The following is a 20,491-nucleotide window of genomic DNA, read 5'->3' on the forward strand; positions in this document are numbered from 1 at the left end:
GTATGGCCCAAATCTACTATTCTGATATAGGTAATTTCATATCTATATAATGATATACATCATGATATAGCGTGTTTTTTTTTTTTAGGAATTCAATAGTGTGTATGAAATAATACTAAAGGATATTTTTTAGGACTGTCAAAGTTAACGCGCTAACGCAAATTTGTTTTAACGTCACTAATTTCTTTAACGCATTAACGCACTCGATCTTTCGGAGATTGTACAGGGCTCAGTCTTAAAGCTAGGTTGAAGATACTGGTATCTGTGAAACTACACAACCTAATGAATCCATCGGTACCAACCCTGTCTTACTAGTTTGTTGCGAAAGAGGCTAAATAACGCTCCAAACCTGCGCTATATTTTTGCAAGGAAAAACTGGCATGGCCATTTTCAAAGGGGTCCGTTGACATCTGACCTCCAAATATGTGAATTAAAATGGGTTCTTTGGGTACCCACGAATCTCCCCTTTACAAACAAGCCCACTTTATGATAATCACATGCAGTTTGGGGCAAGTCATAGTCAAGTCAGCACACTGACACACTGACAGCTGTTGTTGCACGTTGGGCTGCAGTTTGCCGTGTTATGATTTGAGCATATTGTTTTATGCTTAATGCAGTACCTGTGAGGGTTTCTGGACAATATTTGTCATTGTTTTGTGTTGTTAATTGATTTCCAATAATAAATATATACATATATTTGCATAAAGCAGCATATTTCCCCACTCCCATGTTGAAAAGAATATTAAATACTTGACAAATCTCCCTTTAAGGTACATTTTGAACGGATAAATTTGCGATTAATCACGACTAAATATTTTAATCGTTCGACAGCCCTAATATTTTGGTATACTCTGAATAAAATACTTGACAAATGAAAAGTACAGAGTATTTTCTCATTTTAAGAACTTTAATGAACATAAGATAATATAGACAATACACATTTTTATATCGTTTTGACGATATATATTGTCATATTCGTCGAGTGCATAACTCTGCCTAGGCTGAACAGTCTTCTAAATGTATATTAAAAGTAGAAAATGTTTAGAAATGCATCAAACAAACAGTGATAGACAGTCACAGACACATCTTTCCATCATGCCCTATCACCCTGTGTTAACAAATCCTTTACAAATGTCTTGCTTTGCACCAAAAACAAATCACTTGTTCCGTGGCTCATGGTATGGGCGATACAGTATACCATATTTCCAATATACAGTACACTTTAAGTTCACCTGAGATGGAAAACAGCTTTTACCGTTCAGTGAAGAAAAAAAGCTATTCATCTGTTAAAGGTTGCATCTCTCTAATCCTTTCCATTTGACCCCAGCTCTCTCTCTCCCTCGCTGACATCCTGTATTAAATGGGGAATGCTTTATATGTTGTGTTGTTGCCAGATAAATCAGTCAATACGTTTATTTTTTTCCCCCTTTATCGGGATTAGAAAGTGTTTTGCTGTCGAGATTTGGTGTGAAATCTGCAAAGGCCATGTCTTGTGGATTAACTTGTCAGTCAGAGAGAAAGTTTCCGACAATGTGGGAGAGTTCAGGACAAAGCTTCGCCCTGATTAGAATATAAAGAGGAAGGAAAATGTGTGTGTGTGTGTGTGAACATGTTTCCATCCATCACACGTCTTCTCTCTACTCACCCGTCTCCGTTATTCACTAATGTTGTCATTTCTTTTCCTCTGTGCCTCTCTGAAGTCGTGTCAAATAGCCTTGGCTGGAAAGGGCTTTTTCTCTTCCCGCTTGCCTTTTGAAATCTCAGTTTCTCAGTGACACCTCGCCGGCCAAAATAACAAACGTTCAAAGTCTTTCCAGCAAACTAGAGTGACTCACAAGAACAGGGGGCCATGTAAAATAACGCTTTGTATCTGAAGTTCGGAATGAAAAAAGGCGTCTGACTGAGGTTTATTATGCAGAATTCAATACAAGTTGTACCAAAGAAAGCAATAGAGCCAGTGTTGTTCACAGCACTGTGGGGCCTCTTTGTTGCCCAAAAAGCTAAAACAGCCCACTCTTACATGTACTCTAGCCCAGCATTGTTTGGGTAATGTGCTAACCTGTGTGGATCCAAAGAAAAATGTTCCAATATCCACTCTGTGACTATTTGCTTTATGCCACATTTGAGCTACAAAATACAGGGTGGGTAAACTGCAGCTAGAACACAGATGGAAACTTTTGCCAAGAGAACCACTTTATGGACAACATATTTACAGGTTTATATGCTTAGTGGCAAGAATACATTAGATTTTATTTTTCGATCTACAATGGAAATACTTGGGCTGGGTATTGCCAATAATCTGGCGTTGTTACGTTACATTGTTACGTTGTTACGTTATGTTGTTACATTGTTATGTTGTTACATTGTTATGTTGTTACGTTGTTACGTTATGTAGTTAGGTTACGTTGTTAGGTTACGTTGTTAGGTTACGTTGTTAGGCTACGTTGTTAGGTTATGTTGTTACATTACATTGTTACATTATGTTGTTATTTTAACACAATCCATGATGCTTTTTCTAACCTTAACCAAGTAGTTTTGTTGCCTAATGGTTACGATTCAATATATTGCGATATATTGCAGTACGCATTAAAGGGACTATTTGTAACTTTCAGAAATGCTTCTTAACAGCGACACCTGTGGCCGTGAAATCAACGAAAGTCAGCGTCGGGCTCGCAGCTTGCTCGCTCTCAATATACCTGAACGAGCATCACTCAAAACAGTGAGGCGACAGACGTCAGCTAAAACAACAATATCACTCTATATTTCAGCTGCTTGGCAGTAATGTTAGCTGACCAGACGAAGGTCTCTCCATGAACATGATTTAGATCTGATCCTAGTGTTGGCTTTTCCTTCCTAAGTGCAGGCTGAGGCAGCGGGGCTCTGCAGCGTGTCTCCCTGCTCTCTCCGCCCGCAGCCGGAGAGAGCAGGGAGACACCGGCACCCGGTCGGTAACCAGACGATAGAGTAACTCTCTGAAGAGCTCCGTCACTTCACAAGACACGGGAAACCTCTGTTGGTCTGGAGGAGCTGCAGCATTTATTTCTGTACAAACGTCCACTGTACATTCACTAGATATTCTCAGAGCTAAACTAACTCTTCTGCAGTGTGGAGTGAGCGTGCGTTCACGTCTAGAGGTGGAGCGAGCTGAGCGAGAACGCGCAGGCAGACAGAGGAGCAGAGGCAGCGGCTACACGCGAGCGCGCATATGCGAGCGCGCATGTGTCCCGACCCGGTACATTTATGCGCTTAAAAAGTTACAAACAGTCCCTTTAAAGAAATTGGTGCTGTTAAAATTAACTTGCATTAACGCGTTATTATTGCATTAAGTCTGTAGTTTGAACTGTTACTGTGCATATTTAGAACTAGATTTGTACATTGCAGTATTTGCAATATTACTTTACACCCATTCGTGCTCTTTTTGTATCCAACCAACAACTAATTGTGTAGCTTCCTTCATGTGCAAAGAAAGGGGAGGATAGTGATGGAGAGGAGGTTGTTTTTCAGTGCAGTATTCTCTTCTCCCCCTCGGTAAATCCTTTCGTTAGCTTGGTTAGGATTAGGTCTGGAAAGTCTCTCATTTGCCTCCAAAGCTCTCAGGGATTCATCGGTGAAGAAATCCAGCTTCTCCAATCTGAATTTAACTCTGGTATTTATTTTGTATCTTACTTTTATTGCAGCCCAAGTCTGATTCCTGCACTCTTTTTATACCCTGTGACGGTCTCCTGGATTCATTTTACTTGTGTTGCTGGAGGTGTTGCACGCTAATTTAGAGATATGACAGAAATGTCACATTTGACTGGCTGTCAGTTTCAATGCGAGTTTGTCTGCATTTCAGCTTTTTAGGTCTCTTTTAGTCTTTGATTGGATGGAAAAGGTTAGAATAAAGAATTTGTATCCAATTTTTACCCCAGGGCCCCATTTTTGCACCACGGCATCACATATTATTTATATATATATATGTATATATATATAAGAAAGCTTTTGAGTGTTTTCCTCTGAAAAATGTTCTCCACGCTCCCATATGAATCACAAAGTACATTGAAAAGACTAGGATCCCAGTGGAGTTTAACGCCTGAGGCTATGTGGGATAGACCCTAATGGAAAACAGCTCTGGGATGAAGGCAATGGGTGGTAAAGACTACTGGAATCTATCAATGGGATAAAAGGGACAAGCTTGGAGAGAAGGGCTGTATCCCACCAAGTGCCTGACTGAAAACGTATTTCTTCCCCTAAGGCTGGATCTCACAACTATTCCCAGAGTAAAAACAATGCTTGCTCAAAAGGAGTATCTGTCAAGTAAGAGTCAACCTTGAAATGGTATGGATTTAACAATTGATGGTGCTTCCTGGAGCGTGGCCTCTTGGTAAATTATTCTTAATGTTCTCAAGAGATAAGGAATATCTTCCTATGAAAAGAAAGTTTTCATCTGGCTTTTATATGCGAACAAAACTATGTCTTAATATTAGGGCTGTTTAAGGTAACGCAATAATAAGTGAGGACAAACTGGCATGGCCATTTTCAAAGGGGTCCCTTGACCTCTGACCTCAAGATATGTGAATGTAAATGGGCTCTATGGGTACCCACGAGTCTCCCCTTTACATACATGTATAGCTTGAGTTTGCCATGTTATGATTTGAGCATATTTTGTATGCTAAATGCAGTACCTGTGACGGTTTCTGGACAATATTTGTCATTGTTTTGTGTTGTTAATTGATTAACAATACTAAATATATACATACATTTGCATTAAGCAGCATATTTACACACTTCCATGTTGATAAGAGAATGAAATACTTGACAAAGGTGTTTCAGAATTCAAAAGGAAATTCTTTTTTTGTTCTTCTATCTCTCCGTGTCCGAACAGAAGCAGTTTCCTCTCTATATTACTGAAAGATAGACTATATGTAGCTGATTTTTGACAGACACAGGGTCTACAAATAAAGGATTCGGGCCTGTGTTGAGAGATGAGTGGAGGTGAAAGGTAGTGCATCAAACATCCTTTACATCAGCTTGGGAGAGGGAGAGAGGGAGAGATACGAGGGAGCACAATGAAAGAGAGGATGATGGACTGTGATCAGAGATGAGACGAGAGGAAAAGGCAGAGTCATGGCCAGTGCTTATATAAACAACCGGTACACACATCAGACAAACAGGTTCCCATGCTTCAGCTTGGCAAACGCGCTGTCATTCATGCAGGGCTTTGCAGGGCAGCGTACTGGTTTCCTTTCTGCTGTTTGAATGCACAAATGCACAAAATATCCACACTTAAGGAGAGGCTTAATCTGTGTAGTTTTATGTTGATGGTTATATGGAAAATGGCCCTTCATCCTTGAGTTTGATTCGTCCTTTGCACCTATACCCAGGTCGGAAGACCGATTTGCACGTCAGGACCGCTACGGGCCTCCACCAGAGTTTCCTTTGACTTCGCCCTGCCGAGGCATAGTTCATCATCTTTTGGGTCCAATAATAGTAATGAATTCATAAGCAGAGAGATGATTGGGGCCCTATCATCCATGCACTTAAGAGAATCCCTTTTCATGAACTTCCCTGGTTTGTTATGGGAAATCTGGTTGACTTGCTTACTTTTCAGCCACGTTGGGCCCCCCAATGGTGCGTTTCATATTTATAAACGGCTCCTGTTATCATCAAATCTTAATGCTAAAAGCAACCATAACTACGAAGGCTTCCCAACACTTACGTGGACCATATATAATAAATAGATTTGCCCTTTTAGCTCTAAAATGTTGAATATTTTTCACTTTACATGACCTCATAGTTTTTCCATAAATCGCATGCCGCTGAGGCACAAAGTGCCTGCGGCTGTTAATGCTGTACTTGACTTACACATTGAACCAGTGCAGTTTGAACTCACTATTATCGACCATACTACAACTTAATACAGTAGCGTCCCATGAAGACCTAGGCCCAGCGGCCACGGCACCAGATCAGAATGCCAAGCTTTCCACAGGGGATGCCATGCCAAGCTAGAGGCTGCTTTACATTCTCAGGCAGGGCTTCGTCTTCCAACATGGGGTTTCCAGAGTGGCAGGCGGCTGTAGTTTTATTTTTCAGCAGCATTACAGATCGGCCTCTGCAGCTGAAGGGTAGCTTTTGTGAGTAAAGCGTCCTGCTGTAGCCTGAACTCTATGACTCCATCTCACTGTATCATTAAGCTAGAGAGAAGTGTGGGAGAGTCGGTGTCTCTCAGTCGGGGATCGTCTTCGACCGAAGCCTCCTGTTTCCTACGGGAGGTAGTAGTGTGGTTACAGTATGCTGGCTGGAGCTTCTCCACACTCCTATTGGACTTTTCATGATGGGAAGATACACCTATCTCCTGATTTGATACTATCACGATACTTGGGTGCCGATTCAATATGTATTGCGATTTTTAAGTATTACGATTCTACAAGAATTGCGATTTGATATTACGAATTATTGCGATTTTTTTCCCATTTTTTTTAACACTAGATCATGGGAAAAGTTGAATCATACACTTCTAGGGACTTTTACTTTGGGAAATATATAAATGAATACAGTAAAAATATTTGATTTTCAGCATGTATGTAGTCAGAGATGTCCTGAAGTCAGGACAGGACAGGAAGTCATGCCATTTTTTTTTTTATTATTTGTAAGGGACATGTAATGTTTTATACTTCTGGTGAATATAATCCAATCATTCTTATTTCCATATATGTATTTTGTATATAAAGTTCCCTTTGTTAACACTTTATTTTGAAAACCGGACGTAGTCACACGTGTCTACTTCCTCTAACTTCTCCAAGTCCGTCTCTAGCTCTCCCGTCAGCTCCGTTCTCTTTATACATCCATGGTCAGCTCCATCGGGGCCGTTTGAATGCATTTAACGTAAATGTCAGTATATGGGTGCTCTACAGTCGTAGCGTCGGCCCATTTGACCACGGAGATGAGAGTGACGGCCAGCTCGACCGCACGTTACCGCGATACAACAACGTTTCCTGTCCATGACAGAGTTAGCATGCAGCTTTAGCCGTGATGTCTAGCTCTGCTTTTCCTGTCAATGTGTGAAATCCAAAGTGTTTCCATACTTTACTGGATGTGTAGTGTTTACCACGTTGGATTTAAAATGTGAGGGTGCAAGTTGTATCCATTTCTAGTTTCGGCTCGCTGCGGTTTGTTTTGGTTGACGGATACGGAACGGATGTGACGGATACGGAACGGATGTGACGTCACGTTACTCAGACTTACTACAATAATAAAAGCAGTAACTTCCTTCCACCTCCGCATAGACTCAAATGAAGCAAATATATCGATTCTGGCATTAAAAAATATTTTTAAAAATTGTAATTGAAAAAAAATTGAGAAACACAAGTGAATATATTTTTCTTTCCACCCCTCATAATAATAATATGGTTGTCTGTGAAATTATCGGGCCATTTGCCGGCTTTCAAGAAAGTCAACAGTAAAAAAAAAAACGTCAGATTAGATATTCAGGGGAGCAGACTTAATTTTGTTTTGCTGTCAAGTCTCCAAGATCGCAAAGCCTCATTGGCACTCTTTATTTTGATTTTATCTCGTAAAGATTTAATTTGAAGAAAAAATAGGAAGACGTTTATTTGAAGTAAAAGTAACATCTAATGAGTCTGCTCTTTGTGTCTTGTCTCTCTCTCTTTCTCTTTTTCATGCGTTCCCCTTGGACCCTCCCTGAAGCTGAAGAGTATGCTGTTGAAGGTAAGACTGACGCTTTACTTGTCGGGCCCTCTGATGGCTTCCCTTAATGCTGTCATGGATGCCGATGCTGGCTGCTTGTTAATACTGTGTGCCCTCCCTTTGGGGAGGGGCATTGTCAGTTTGGACTGCGGTTACAAGTGACTTCCAGGGGGCCTAAATTACACGAATTAGTGACGGATATGCAACCAAAATTATCCCTGTTTTACCTCTTGTTTATTCTATCTTGTGTTTTTGAGTTTTATTTTGTTTTACTGCGGTTTATCTCTGTTGATATGTGGTTGTGTATTTCACTCAGGAATATATTCATGGAAAGAAAAAATGTCAAGGCAGCTTTGCAACCTTGAGTTAGTTTACCGGTTAACAAGATATGACATGGTGATTTTGTGATACTGTCTTCCTGCTTTCCTCCCTCCTATCTCCGCAAAGGTGAACGGAGGCAGCCTGTCGGGACCCCCGAGGGGCCTCATTAGCTCTAGGGCCAGGCACTAAACCGGTGGTGGATGTAGCAGACTTTAGGGATGGCTCAGCTCTGGCTTGTCTGTCTGCAGGCTGTTGCACTGTTCAGGAAGAGGTTGAGTGAGCCTGTTTGTCAGTCAAATTAGACTCTCAGATAGACAGAAAAAGGCTGTTTTTGAATATATGTGTTGAGTAGTGAGCCGGTGTCTGGTGTTTTTTGGAGTTGCATTTCCTCCGTGCTGAATTTGAGGTGATGGATTACCTATCACGCGGCCCGAACCAGCAGGGGAAATCACCATGACAAACACCCTCTTGCTCCCGGTTTTCTTTAAAGCTGAAAACTTTAATGCTGCGTTTACTTCTCAATCTTTATACCGGGCATGAGTTGTTTATCTTGTGGCGTATTGGAAACATAAAAAGCATGGTGTCATTGTTATCAGCTAACCCAGTGAACTCTATTTGAATCCTGGTCTGTGCTTGGCATGTAGGATGTGTGTGTGTGTGTAGAAGCTGACAGTTTGTCTCTACAGTACATGAGAGATTTGAGTCTCCTGTAATGACTGTGTGTGCGCGTGAGTGTGCGTGAGTGCCCTTGCAGTCGTTCCCATGTCGGTACTGCTGAAGCCCTTGATGGGAAAATGTCAGGGGGACGGTAGGGAACAGGAATAGATGGTGGCAATCCCACAATTCTGTCCGACGGAGTAGCCCCTCCAGACTGATGGAGAGTGAGGTGAGGGGCAAGAAAGCTTTTTGAGAGAGAGAGAGAGAGAGAGAGAGAGGTGGAGAATGAGCAGAGGGGAGGGGGGGGGGGGGGGGTGAAGATTGGTGATTTTACTCCGTGACAGACCCAAGGGAAGGTAGGCAACTACTTGGGGGTCCTCTGTTAACTTTCATTAGACTACAGAGGTAAAACCAGGACCTCCCAGCCCTCGCTCCAGCCTCAGTCTGGGTCTCATTCACATGAACGGAGGAAGGGAAATAACTCTGGATTCAGCTATTAGTGCGTTTTACAACTTTTAGGACCTAATGATTTAAATAAGGGAAGTTGATTTACCTAAAAAAAAAAAGATCAGATCAGTTACATACGTCTCTTTCCCAATGTAAGTCTATGGGAAAAAGTATTTTTGGGCCCAATGGCATCACGTGACAGACACGGAAGTTGCAGTACCGCCGTTTGGCCACTACGAAAGTTGGCATCAACGTCCGGTACACTTCCTAGGTGCTTGGAATGAAGGGAAGGCTGAAGCACGTAGGGAGAGAGGACGGACCCGTTGGTCCATACTAGTTCATTTATCCTCCGTTGTTATTGTTGTCCAGCACTTGGAGCCTACATGTAGGATGTGACGGTTGGTCTTTGTGGAGTTTAACCCAAAGTTAAACATTTTTAATGTAAATATGAGGCGCTCCCATTGCAACAAACTTAACAAAGAAAAAACGGTGAGCATAGCAGTTGTGGTGGTTGCTTGCCACCCACCCTTGCGGTTTTCTAACTGATTTGAAGTATGTTCTGCAGATATTTCTTTGCACTGGGCAAGGGCATATGTTGTATGTTAATCTTCCTATTAATAATGTGGGCTGCCAGCAGTTTCATAGGGGACACCTCTCCTTGTGCAGAGGTCTAGGTGTTTTCTCCAACAACACCATAACTCTAATATGAAATCATTTGAGTTTATTTTGCCTCAAAAACAAACTCCTTATGGAGATACTTACTAACACTTTAAACCCTAATGTAAATGCTAACACCTCAATTAATGTGTACTCTTCTAAGTCATGTCATTTAATTAAAAACACAGAGGTGTGTTCCCACTTCCCAGTTTGTTGTGTATCAACAAGACAGCTCTATAGATTTATTTAATAGCTCATTGTCTCAAAACCCTTCGAGTGCTACTGCACTCCTTTCTCTCCTATTTTTAGGGTTTCCCTGTGAACATATTTGGTGTAATTAGTGTCAGTGTTCAAAGGTTGGTGTAGATTGATGATGCTCAGAGACGTTGGAAGCCCCGGGGAGGTCGGTGCCCCTGGAAGGCGGCCGGTGGCCCTCGCTTTTGCACCGTTGGGGCGATTGATGATCTGCCTGCGACGCTGACCTGTTTTCACCGGCGAGCCAGCCGGGCATCGCCATCTGTGTTCTGGCAGCAAAGCATGTCCTCTCCCTGGAGGACTCCCATTAGTAATGTATAGGTTGATAATGTAAGCACAGGTCTGCTTCATGCCTGGTGCAGTAGTGTTCCTAGCTAATAAAGAAATGACACAGGTAGTGTATGTTTAGAGGTCAGATGAATCTATAGACTTAGAGGTAGCCAGTTTAACGACCTGGATCTATTGGGAGGATGCAACACCGTACTGCACCAGGTTGTGTTGAGTGGTTGACGAAGAAAGACTGATGTTTTTGGTTTAAATGTACTATATAAATGGTTACGAAAAAGAAAACCTGAAGAAACAATGCATTGCCGAGGCAGTAAACTTGCATGCTGTTCATTAAGGCTACATCCACACTAATATTTTTTTGTTTTAAAAATTAATCTCCGTCCAGACAAGCTTTTTTGGGCCGTTTCAGAATGAATCTCCATCCATACTACCACACCTGAAAATGCAAATCACATGCCGGTGTAAACAAGAAGCAGCACTGTAGAGGGGAATTTATGCAAAGTGCTCAAATTATAGCTTCCCTCGTGCACACGTAGGCAGTAGAAGCATTATAAAACGCAGAATTGAACAATGTTAACACCTGTAATTCATTACCCATGTTACAATTCAGGCTGCAGGATTTTGAAAAAAATATCTAATTGCAATTACTTTGACTGGTATTTCAATACGATTTGCGAGTTTAGAGGGAATGATCATTTTTACATAATTATTCTCATTTTCATCGAAGAACATATTAAAATTATTAAGGTGTGATTTTTGCGGGGATCTATACCAAGCAAAGATGTTTTCCTAAGTCTGTAGAATATGATGTGTAGGCCAGGATCTCCGCAGCACCACAATATTTAATTTAAAATGGTACTTTGACAGACATGTACACCTTTAACAAATATTGCGTTTTCCTCCTCATCCTGCGATTTGAAAATTACAATAGGCCATATTGTGGTTTCGATACAATTTTGATTAATTGTGCAGCCACTGGTGGTCGAGGCTGATGTTCTTTGTTTTCCATTTTAAGGCCTCGAGTAGTGTGGACACTAGGCATAAAAAAGGTTATGCGTTTTAAAACGTATTAGTTTGGATGTAGCCTCAGATGCTGAAGGATAGACATTTTTAATGTCCCTCAAACCGGTGGTCTGACGGACCATGACCGTGACCACGGCTGAGAGAAAAACGGCTCATACACAGTTGGACAGTAACAGATCAAATGTAACCCCGGTCAGCGCGGCCGGCCTCTGAGACCGGCTGATAGATTCAGTGACCTGCTGCTTTGTTTGGGTGAGGGATGTTACCAGCTGCCCACGCTGATCATAATCAATCTGATCAAGGCTAATGATCTTTTCTCTCTGAGCCATGCTCAGACCTCCAACTTAATCTCACCCTCCGGGGAGGGCAATAACATTTTTTATTTTATTTTCCCCCCGGCGTAAAAAATGGAGTTTGATGCTGGCTTCAGATACAGGATTATAGATTTACGTGGGGGCCTGTAGTAATAGGAGATTACTTTGGATTATCCAAACTAGATTATGGATTTTGTTCTTATTTGTTCAGGAGAAATAAAACAAAATCAAACTCAAAACTTGACTGTTTTCTAAATGCGTGTGCGTCATGGCAACAGAAGGACAAAACAAAGCAAATATTAAATGTACTGATGTCGTTTTGGTATTAACCTAGATTTTTGTTTGTTTCTGGAACGAGCGGTGCTTGTACATGATCCTTATTCAAATTCCAACTGCTGTCGTTGTTTTGAGTACCGTCGGCTCAAAGGCCGACCACCTGGTTCTGATCTTGCCAAAAAATGATAAATTGCAAAAGCGATTGAGAATGATAGGCATTTATTCATATAACGGCGTAGCATAACAACGCAATTTGTCCATCCTTTCTGATCAATAAAGCTTAACTGTGCATTTTTCATGGAACGCACAAGAGATTTGCAGTGTTCAAACAAAGCAATCGATTTGTGGAAGATTGCTGCCTCGCATTTTACTCACACGAATAGGCTGCGAGTCAAAAAACAAACAAACACATGCGCACACAGAAACCTCACTGGAAGGGAAAGAAGAGCGAGGAGTGGAAAGGGTGGAACAGAATTCAATGGTGTCTTTCTTCAGCTCTGAAATTGCTCAAGAGCCTTTGGACAGTAGGATGCCTTGATGTTGCTTCCGCCTGCCCGGCCTCTGGCAGATGTTGCAGCGAGATTAAGCATCCTCAGGTCCTGGAGGAGCCAAAGTCCAGCCATGCCTGTTCTCACAAGACGTTAATTTCACCCCACACAGCTCGCACTCTTCCCTCTCTTTCTATTTTTCTGCTCTGTGATAACAGAGTCTAAAGGGATGGAGTGGGCGTCCACTTGTGAGCAACTCCAGATGCTTCAGTGTCAACATGCGTGGCCACAGGCAATACAGTTTGCTATGATGGAGAGAGAAATGGATTGGACAATGCGTGGCCTGCAGCTCTGGCGTCGTACAGTGTTTGTGTGTGTGTGTCTGTGTGTGTGGAGAAGAACATTAGGTGTGCCAGATTCTGCTGCTCTGCTTCAGTTTTTCATTTGCAGACGAGTACAGCGCTGTAAAACTTAGAAATGGCTACATTTGCCCTAGATAAGCTACTATCTGCTACTTTTTAGGGGTGGGAAAATCGATTCACCTATGTATCACAATTTCTTTTCTTTTTACGATTTTGAAATTGATTTTTTAATGCCAGAATCAATATATTTGCTTCATTTGAGTCTATGTGGAGGTAGAAGGAAGTTTTATTGTTGTAGTCTGAGTAACTTGACGACATACCCTTTCCGTATCCAAAACAAACCGCAGCGATCCAAAACGACTAAGCAGAAAACGGCAAAGGATCTGTGGGAATACGACCTGCACCCTCACATTTTAAATTCAACGAGGTAAACACTACACATCCAGTAAAGTATGGAAACACTTTGGGTTAGACATGATGACTAAAGCTGCATTCTAACTCTGTCATGGATAGGAAACGTTATCGTATCGCGGTAATGTGCGGGCAAGCCGGCCGTCGCTCTCATCTTTGTGGTCAAATCGTCCGAACTGTAGAGCACCCATATACTGACATTTATGTTAAATGCATTCAAACGGCCCCGATGGAGCTGACCATGGATGTTTAAAGAGAACGGAGCTGACGGGAGAGCTAGAGACGGACTTGGAGAAGTTAGTGGAAGTATACGTTAGTGACTACGTCCGATTTTCAAAATAAGATGTTAACAAAGGGAACTGTATATACAAAATACATACATGGAAATAAGATGTATTGGATTATATTCACCAGAAGTATAAAACATTACATGTCCCTTATAAATTAAAAAGAAAATACCACTGATTTGTGAGGGAAATGTCTTTATTCTTTGATTTTCTGGGTTGCTGGAACTACATACATGCTGAAAATCAAACATTTCAATGTATTAATATAAATATTTTCCTACGTAAAAGTCCCTGGAAGTGTATGACTCAACTTTTTCCCATGGTCTAGTGTTAAAAAAGTTAACAAAAATCGCAATAAATCGTGTTGTTGAATTGCAATACTTAAAAATTGCAATACGATATTAGATTCTTTTAACGTTCAGATTCAAGCACTTACAGTAGGAGTAGCTGAAGAGTTGCAGCAGCCTTCACACGCTTTGAACCGACAGACCAACACCAGGCTTTTTTAGCATAAATTACATTCCTCATAACTTTTTCTGAAATCAACCTCCTTTACTTGACTGTTTTCCCTCTACCTAGAACACCACAAGTTGTAACTTCAGCACTTCGACTGTATTACAATGACATTGTATTACAATGAGCTTTGGGAGGGATTTCAAGGCTTTCTTCAAAGTACTCCTTTCTCCTGTGTGCTAAAATGAATATTTGTTGTGCACCTCTGCGCCTTTGTTGCTTTGAAATAGGAAGGAAAAAAAATACATAGTCTTTTAAGCATCTCCCAATGGACTCTGGGGTTATGGGGTATTTGGAGTTTATATTGCCTCATCTCTCGTTTGGTTGTCTTCACCAACTAATTTATGCCCAGTCAGGGATACGGTGTTAGTAATCCTCCTCTCTTTTCCATTCCCTCTACATCTATCACTCTATGATTTCCCTCTTCCTCTCCCCTTATCCCTACACCTATCTTTAGCTTTATCTCTGTCTCATCAATCTCCCGTTTTGTTTTGTCTCCTCGCCACCGATCTGTACTCTCCACATCTCTTCTTTCCATTCCTCCTGCCAATCCTCCTCCTCCTCTTTTTTCTACTGGCCTCTCCTCTTCACCTCGGTCACCTTCTTCCCTCCTCTGCTAGATAAACGTATAGGTTGTAGCTAAGAGGCTTATTGGCGAGATGCCTCTATAGGAGGCTGTGAAATGCAGCTTTACTGGGTTATTGAAGGCCATATAGAGTGGACTGGACAAGAGCACGCAAAGGAATAAGATTGTGTATCTACCGCTGTGATATTTAGATTGTTTTTACAACTGTGAAATGTAATGGAAGACATTTATTTGCTCACATTTAAGAATATATAATCACTTTAACACTTAGCAGTAAGTCCTTAATAAAGCTTTGACCTTGTTCTTTTGGAGGCTCTATCATAAGATGTCATAGTAACTAATGTATAAAGTAGATTAACCTTCCAGGGCTATGCTAGCAGTGGTGCCAAAGTGCACTTTAAGCCCTATTGGGAACAGATTAGCTTAACGGGGGGACGGTGGGTAATTATAACCTGAGCACCTCCGTAATTTCTGTCTCTTTTGAATCTCCAATGTCAGTAATTTATGTAGACTGTGATTTGAAAAATACTGGCCAGTAAAGGACAAATGCAAAAAAATAAGAATATCCTCAAGTAAAGTAGAGCCATCTGACCTGACAAAATTGTTGCCACTCTATTTACACTGGGTCCAAAATGCCAAACAGACTTTTCTACGATTGTCTCAACTCTGGGCCGTTTTGCAACTCGTCTTTGCTCTTGCAGCCGATGATGCTGCTGCAGTTGATGACAGAGATCTTATAACGCTTGGCCATGTGCATTGACCTGCAAAGGAATCCGTTCCAAATAGATCTTAGACCCTGTTCAGACCTGGCATTAACATGCGTCCTGGGTGATCGTATCACAAGTGGACAGCTCTAATTACAGGTGTGAACGCACACTCATGACGCATTGAGATCTGATCGGTCAGACCGCATTCAGAGGTGGTCTGTGCCACATATGACCACATTCTTTTAGCAGTGTATACGTGAATGTGTCCTGGGCCACATTAAGGACCGCCTACACAACTGACGTCCTGCTGGGATCCGCGGGGTCTCACTGCGCTCCTCATGTGAATAGACAGTAGACTACTGTATCCTGTCGGTACAACTGTATTTTATTAAAATACATCTTATCTATAGGTTACATATCTGCTATCAGACTGGGCACAGGGAGTGCATTATTATCATACTGTCGGTGATGTGTCGGTGTTTTTGTTCCCGTGCTCGCTCTCATCCACGGCTCTGAAGCCCTGCTGTTTCGTGGCAAAGGTGGCGGTGTTGGCGGCACGGAGGTCTGCTGGTACAATAACCTTTTTTTTTTTATATAAATAAAATAATAAGTAATAAGATATTACCACTGACATTACGTCACAACATCTGCTGTATTAGCCGTGTGTTTACTACGTGTTCATTTGCATATAGAGCGGGGAAGTGAGATCAGATCACAAGTGGCCACTCAAGACGCATGTGGAGACGCATTCTAACGCCAGGTGTGAACAGACGTACTTAGAGCTGTCCACTTGTGATCTGATCACTCAGGATGCATGTTAATACCAGGTCTGAACAGGGTCTAATTTCAAAGAACACATTCAAAGAGAGACATCAACTCACATGAGTTTTTGTCATGTATAGGTATAGGTTTGTGTGTAGACTGGTACGCTGGGGATATATACTGTATGTATAAGCTAGTACTTTATTCTTTTCCACCCTCTGTCACTCTCATAACCAGATTTGTCCAGTCAAGAGTCACTGCTTCATACTTTTCTTCCTCCCCCTCCACAAAAGTTGCAATTATTTCCAGAGCGTTAGAACCACCCTGTTGTGTACCAGCAGCCCTTTTCTGAATTAAATTATGCCATGAAATGCCACTGACTGCAAAGCTAAGAGTACCTGCTGGCCAGGTGACACTGTGAGAGATTGCATTTGGGCAGAGCCCGACGAAAAAGTCCATCTCCTGCCCGTCCCCCAGCCGACAGCCGGCTCCGAGAAAATAAAAGCACTCACCCCCGCTTCCATCCGGCTGCTAAGCCAAAAGGTTGAAGAAAATGGTTGCTGTCACATTTTTCTTCCTCGTGAAGAAATGTATTCCTCACTAGAAAGACTTCCCAGTTCTTTTGTATGTGTGTGTCTTCATCAATTATGTTCGGGGGCGAGAGGGGCGTGTGTGACTACTACTAGTACGACTTGAGTGTCAACACATCAGAATTTGTTTGGTCAAAAAAAATAGCTGTATCGTTTTGTTTGAAATAACTGCAGGCACATCCCCTTGTGACATATTTTTGGAAATCATATGAATATGGGCAAGTGCACGCTGGTCGGCTTTGAGTCTGTTATCAATTAAGTGTTAATAATTAGGTTAAAAATAATTTGAATATGCTGCAAATAGCTTTTTATATTTATTTTAGGGCTGTCAAAGGTGACGTAATAATAACACGTTAACACAAATTCGTTTTAACGGCACTAATTTATTTAACGCATTAACGCAACTTGCGATTTTTAGGTTGTAGCGGAATCAATTTTGAAGCTAGAGTGAAGATACTGGCATCATATGAAAAAAGAAAAACGAAGGAATCCATCGGTACCAACCATGCCATACTAGCTTGTCGCGAAGGAGGTTAAATAACGCTCTAAACTTACGCAAAATGTTGGCGAGGAAAAACTGGTATGGCCATTTTCAAAGGGGTCCCTTGACCTCTGACCTCGAGATATGTGAATGAAAATCAAATCTATTCAAGGTACATTTTAAAATGATAAAAAAAAATTACAATTAATTTGCGATTAATCGCGATTAATTATGGACAATCATGTGATTACATATTTCATTCAACTGAAAGCTGTAGTTTATTAATCATTCATTTAGGCTACCAGGTAGAGTACATTCAGTGCACTGTGGCCGATTTTGATCTAGAGATTATTTGCAGGTTTCTTTCCCCCAGTGACCAATCAGTTAGTTGAAGAGTAGGTGACCAGGTTTTTCTTCCAGCCCTAGTATTCTGGTGTGTGTTTCCCCGTCATTTAAGCTTGTCTAAGGCCCAACCCCTCTGAATACCACGCTGTCGTACAAACTCACTCCCACCGCCTGAGTCTCTCTCTCAGTCCAAAGCAAACCCGTTCTTCACTCTGATGCATTCAGCAGGTGACCATTTGTTTTGACTGTCTTGTTTGGGGCCTGGCCTTTATTTGCGGACCCGACATTCATTTAGCAGGCCGACAATTATGTATGAAGGGCTGTTGGTGGCGCCGAGGCAGCGCGGAGAGAAATGGTCTGGTAAAATTGAGATCAATAGGCTGGCGAGATGAATGAGAGTGACCAATAAAAGAAGGGAAACGGGGAATAGAGCTATTCTCTCCTCATCCTCCCCTCAATCTCATAATGGGAAAATAGTAACACTTGAGTGAGCGTGTTTTGCCACCGAGGACCTCCCTCTGCTCCACTGTAAGATTATATTCTTTAGGGATTCATGTAGGGTTGAATGGAGAATGTATTTTTCTCCTGCTTCATCCTCCTTTTTGTTTCTCTCTCTTCAATCTCGTATCCCTTGGTGTTCTTTGTGTCCTCTTCTGCTATCACCATCTTGTTCTCTGAGCTTGATTTATTTCTTCTATTTCTTAGCTTTGCCTTGATTCTTTTGTTATTGTTCTGTTATTTTGACTCACCACCTTTTGGCTTTTCATGTTTCATTTGCAATGGTAGAAGGTAGCCACTTAAGTACAATTTTGAGGTATTGATTATTTAGATTTTCTAATTTATACTTCTACTTCACTACATCTCAGAGGTAAATATTGTACTTTTTAATGCACTACATTTATTTTATAGCTTTAGTTACTTTTGCATATTCATATTAATAGGTCTTATTTATTGAACCCTTGGTGTAATTTACAATATTAAAATATATAAATTAGGACTCTCGAAGTTATAAGTTATTATCTCGATGTGATAAGAATGTGTTAACGCAAATTAATTTTAACGCCACTTATTTCTTTAACCCATTAACGCAACTTACAATTTTTAATTAACCTCTTAAAAATCTGACGGGCCGCTGTCTTTTGGAGGTTATATAGGAATCAGTTTTAAAGCTAGAATGAAGATACTGGTATACTATGAAACTAGAAAAACCTAAGGAATCCATTGGTACCGACCGTAATAAATAACGCTCCAAACGTATGCTAAATTTTGGGGCTTTAGTTTGCCATGTTATGATTTGAGCATATTTTTCATGCTAAATGCAGTACCTGTGAGGGTTTCTGGACAATGTTTATCATTGTTTTGTGTTGTTAATTGATTTCCAATAATAAATATACACATACATTTGCATAAAGCAGCATATTTGTCCACTCCCATGTTGATAAGAGTATTAAATACTTGATAAATCTCCCTTTAAGGTACATTTTGAGCATATAAAAAATGTGGTCAAATGTGATCAATCATGAGATTGATCGCGAATAAATATTTTAATCGTTTGACAGCCCTGATGTAAATTAAAAAAATAAACCCCACCTTTACTAGCTGCAACATTACAGTGATGAACACACTAATGCATCAATAATTATGATACAATATTTAGAATATATGTTATTTTGAAATGGGCCATTCTGCAGAATTAGGATTTTTACTTTTGATACGTATATTTTGATGCTAATACTTAGGTATTAGTAGTTTTACTTGAGTAAAAGATGACTGTTAATTTGGCTACCTTTTATAAAAAACAAAACGTGGTATGATTTGACCTTCACATTTTCACAACACATCAGTTCATGTGTGTTTTTTCGATCAATGGAAAAGAAGGCTACATGCCATCGGTCCCCTATGATTGCTGGCTTTTGATGGATGCATTTAACCCCTATCTCAGTGGAGAATCAGAGCAAAGCGAAGCATTTCTATTAGTCTAGAAAATTGTGCGGTGATGAAAAGTCAGTCAAACAATGCCTTTAACCCAAGTCCAAGCCTTTTGTAAGTAAACACAAGAAATGTCCTTCAGCAAGACTCAGAGGTTGCTGCAGTGTAGCCGATTCTGACCTTTGACCTTCCTGTGGATGAGCAAGAGACACAGGAACATATCACAACTTCACAGAACGTTAACGTCCACATTTGCTCTTCAGAGAATGATCTGTAATGTCTAAAAATGTGGATAACTAGTTTTTGTTGACATTTTGACATAAGCCTAGGATTTGGTGTACGTAGATTCAAGCCAACAATTTAGTCTAACTTCTCACCACAGCAACAGCTCCGAGCTCAAATCGGCAGAGTCGCAGGTTCAGTCGGACTTTGCTGGATTAGCACCGGGGCCTTTTAAAGGTTAGTTTCAGACGTGGCTGTAGCTCTACGGTCAAAATTAAAAATACACTAATAAATCAGCATTAAATGTAAATAAACAAATGGTCCTTATCATCAATATAATCATTTAGGATCTTGACTGTGGCTATAGAGAGCAGATGTATTTCTTTATTTTTACCATTTTCTTGTTTTCAATGCCATATAAATAAAATAATGGAATAGACGCTGAGGTCAAACCTAAACATTTGATTGAAACTATTTTCAGGCTATATACACGCGTCAGAAAGCCACAGTCCTTGGAGACCATCATGTCACATAACTAAAAACTGAACACTGATTGAGTGCTTTCTTGTCCTGTATAAAATCAACCTTTATTATCACACGGCTTTATTGAATACTCAATTCTGATTGGTCAATCACGGCGTTCTGCGGTCTGTTATTTCTTTATTGCACACCGTTTGCTATGGGCGCAGTTCTGATGTCGGACTCTGCCGGACCATTCTTGTGTCAAATTATTGATTTCTTCAGTAAGTAGCCGTGTGATAAGCGTGATAATGTACAGCTAGCGGGTCATTGTGGAGAAATAAACCCCTTCAGGGTGACGCAAGACCTCTCCGCTTCGCGCCGGGGTGCGGCATCTCCCTGTCTGGGTTTATTTCACAACGATG

At 41.0% G+C, this 20,491-nt stretch overlaps 1 protein-coding gene across 14 annotated transcripts in view; it reads left to right on the forward strand.

Annotated features, from left to right (window-relative positions):
- nrxn2b (neurexin 2b) overlaps positions 1-20,491 on the forward strand; it is a 795,015-nt gene that overhangs the window by 136,119 nt on the left and 638,405 nt on the right. For all 14 annotated transcript variants that reach the window (XM_074624795.1, XM_074624794.1, XM_074624809.1 and 11 more), the window contains one exon: positions 7,687-7,707. In XM_074624795.1, the coding sequence (XP_074480896.1) occupies positions 7,687-7,707 (21 nt within the window). The remainder of the gene's footprint in view (positions 1-7,686; positions 7,708-20,491) is intronic.

The sequence above is a fragment of the Sebastes fasciatus genome, chromosome 22 (assembly GCF_043250625.1).
Source record: "Sebastes fasciatus isolate fSebFas1 chromosome 22, fSebFas1.pri, whole genome shotgun sequence".
Classification (NCBI taxonomy): domain Eukaryota; kingdom Metazoa; phylum Chordata; class Actinopteri; order Perciformes; family Sebastidae; genus Sebastes; species Sebastes fasciatus.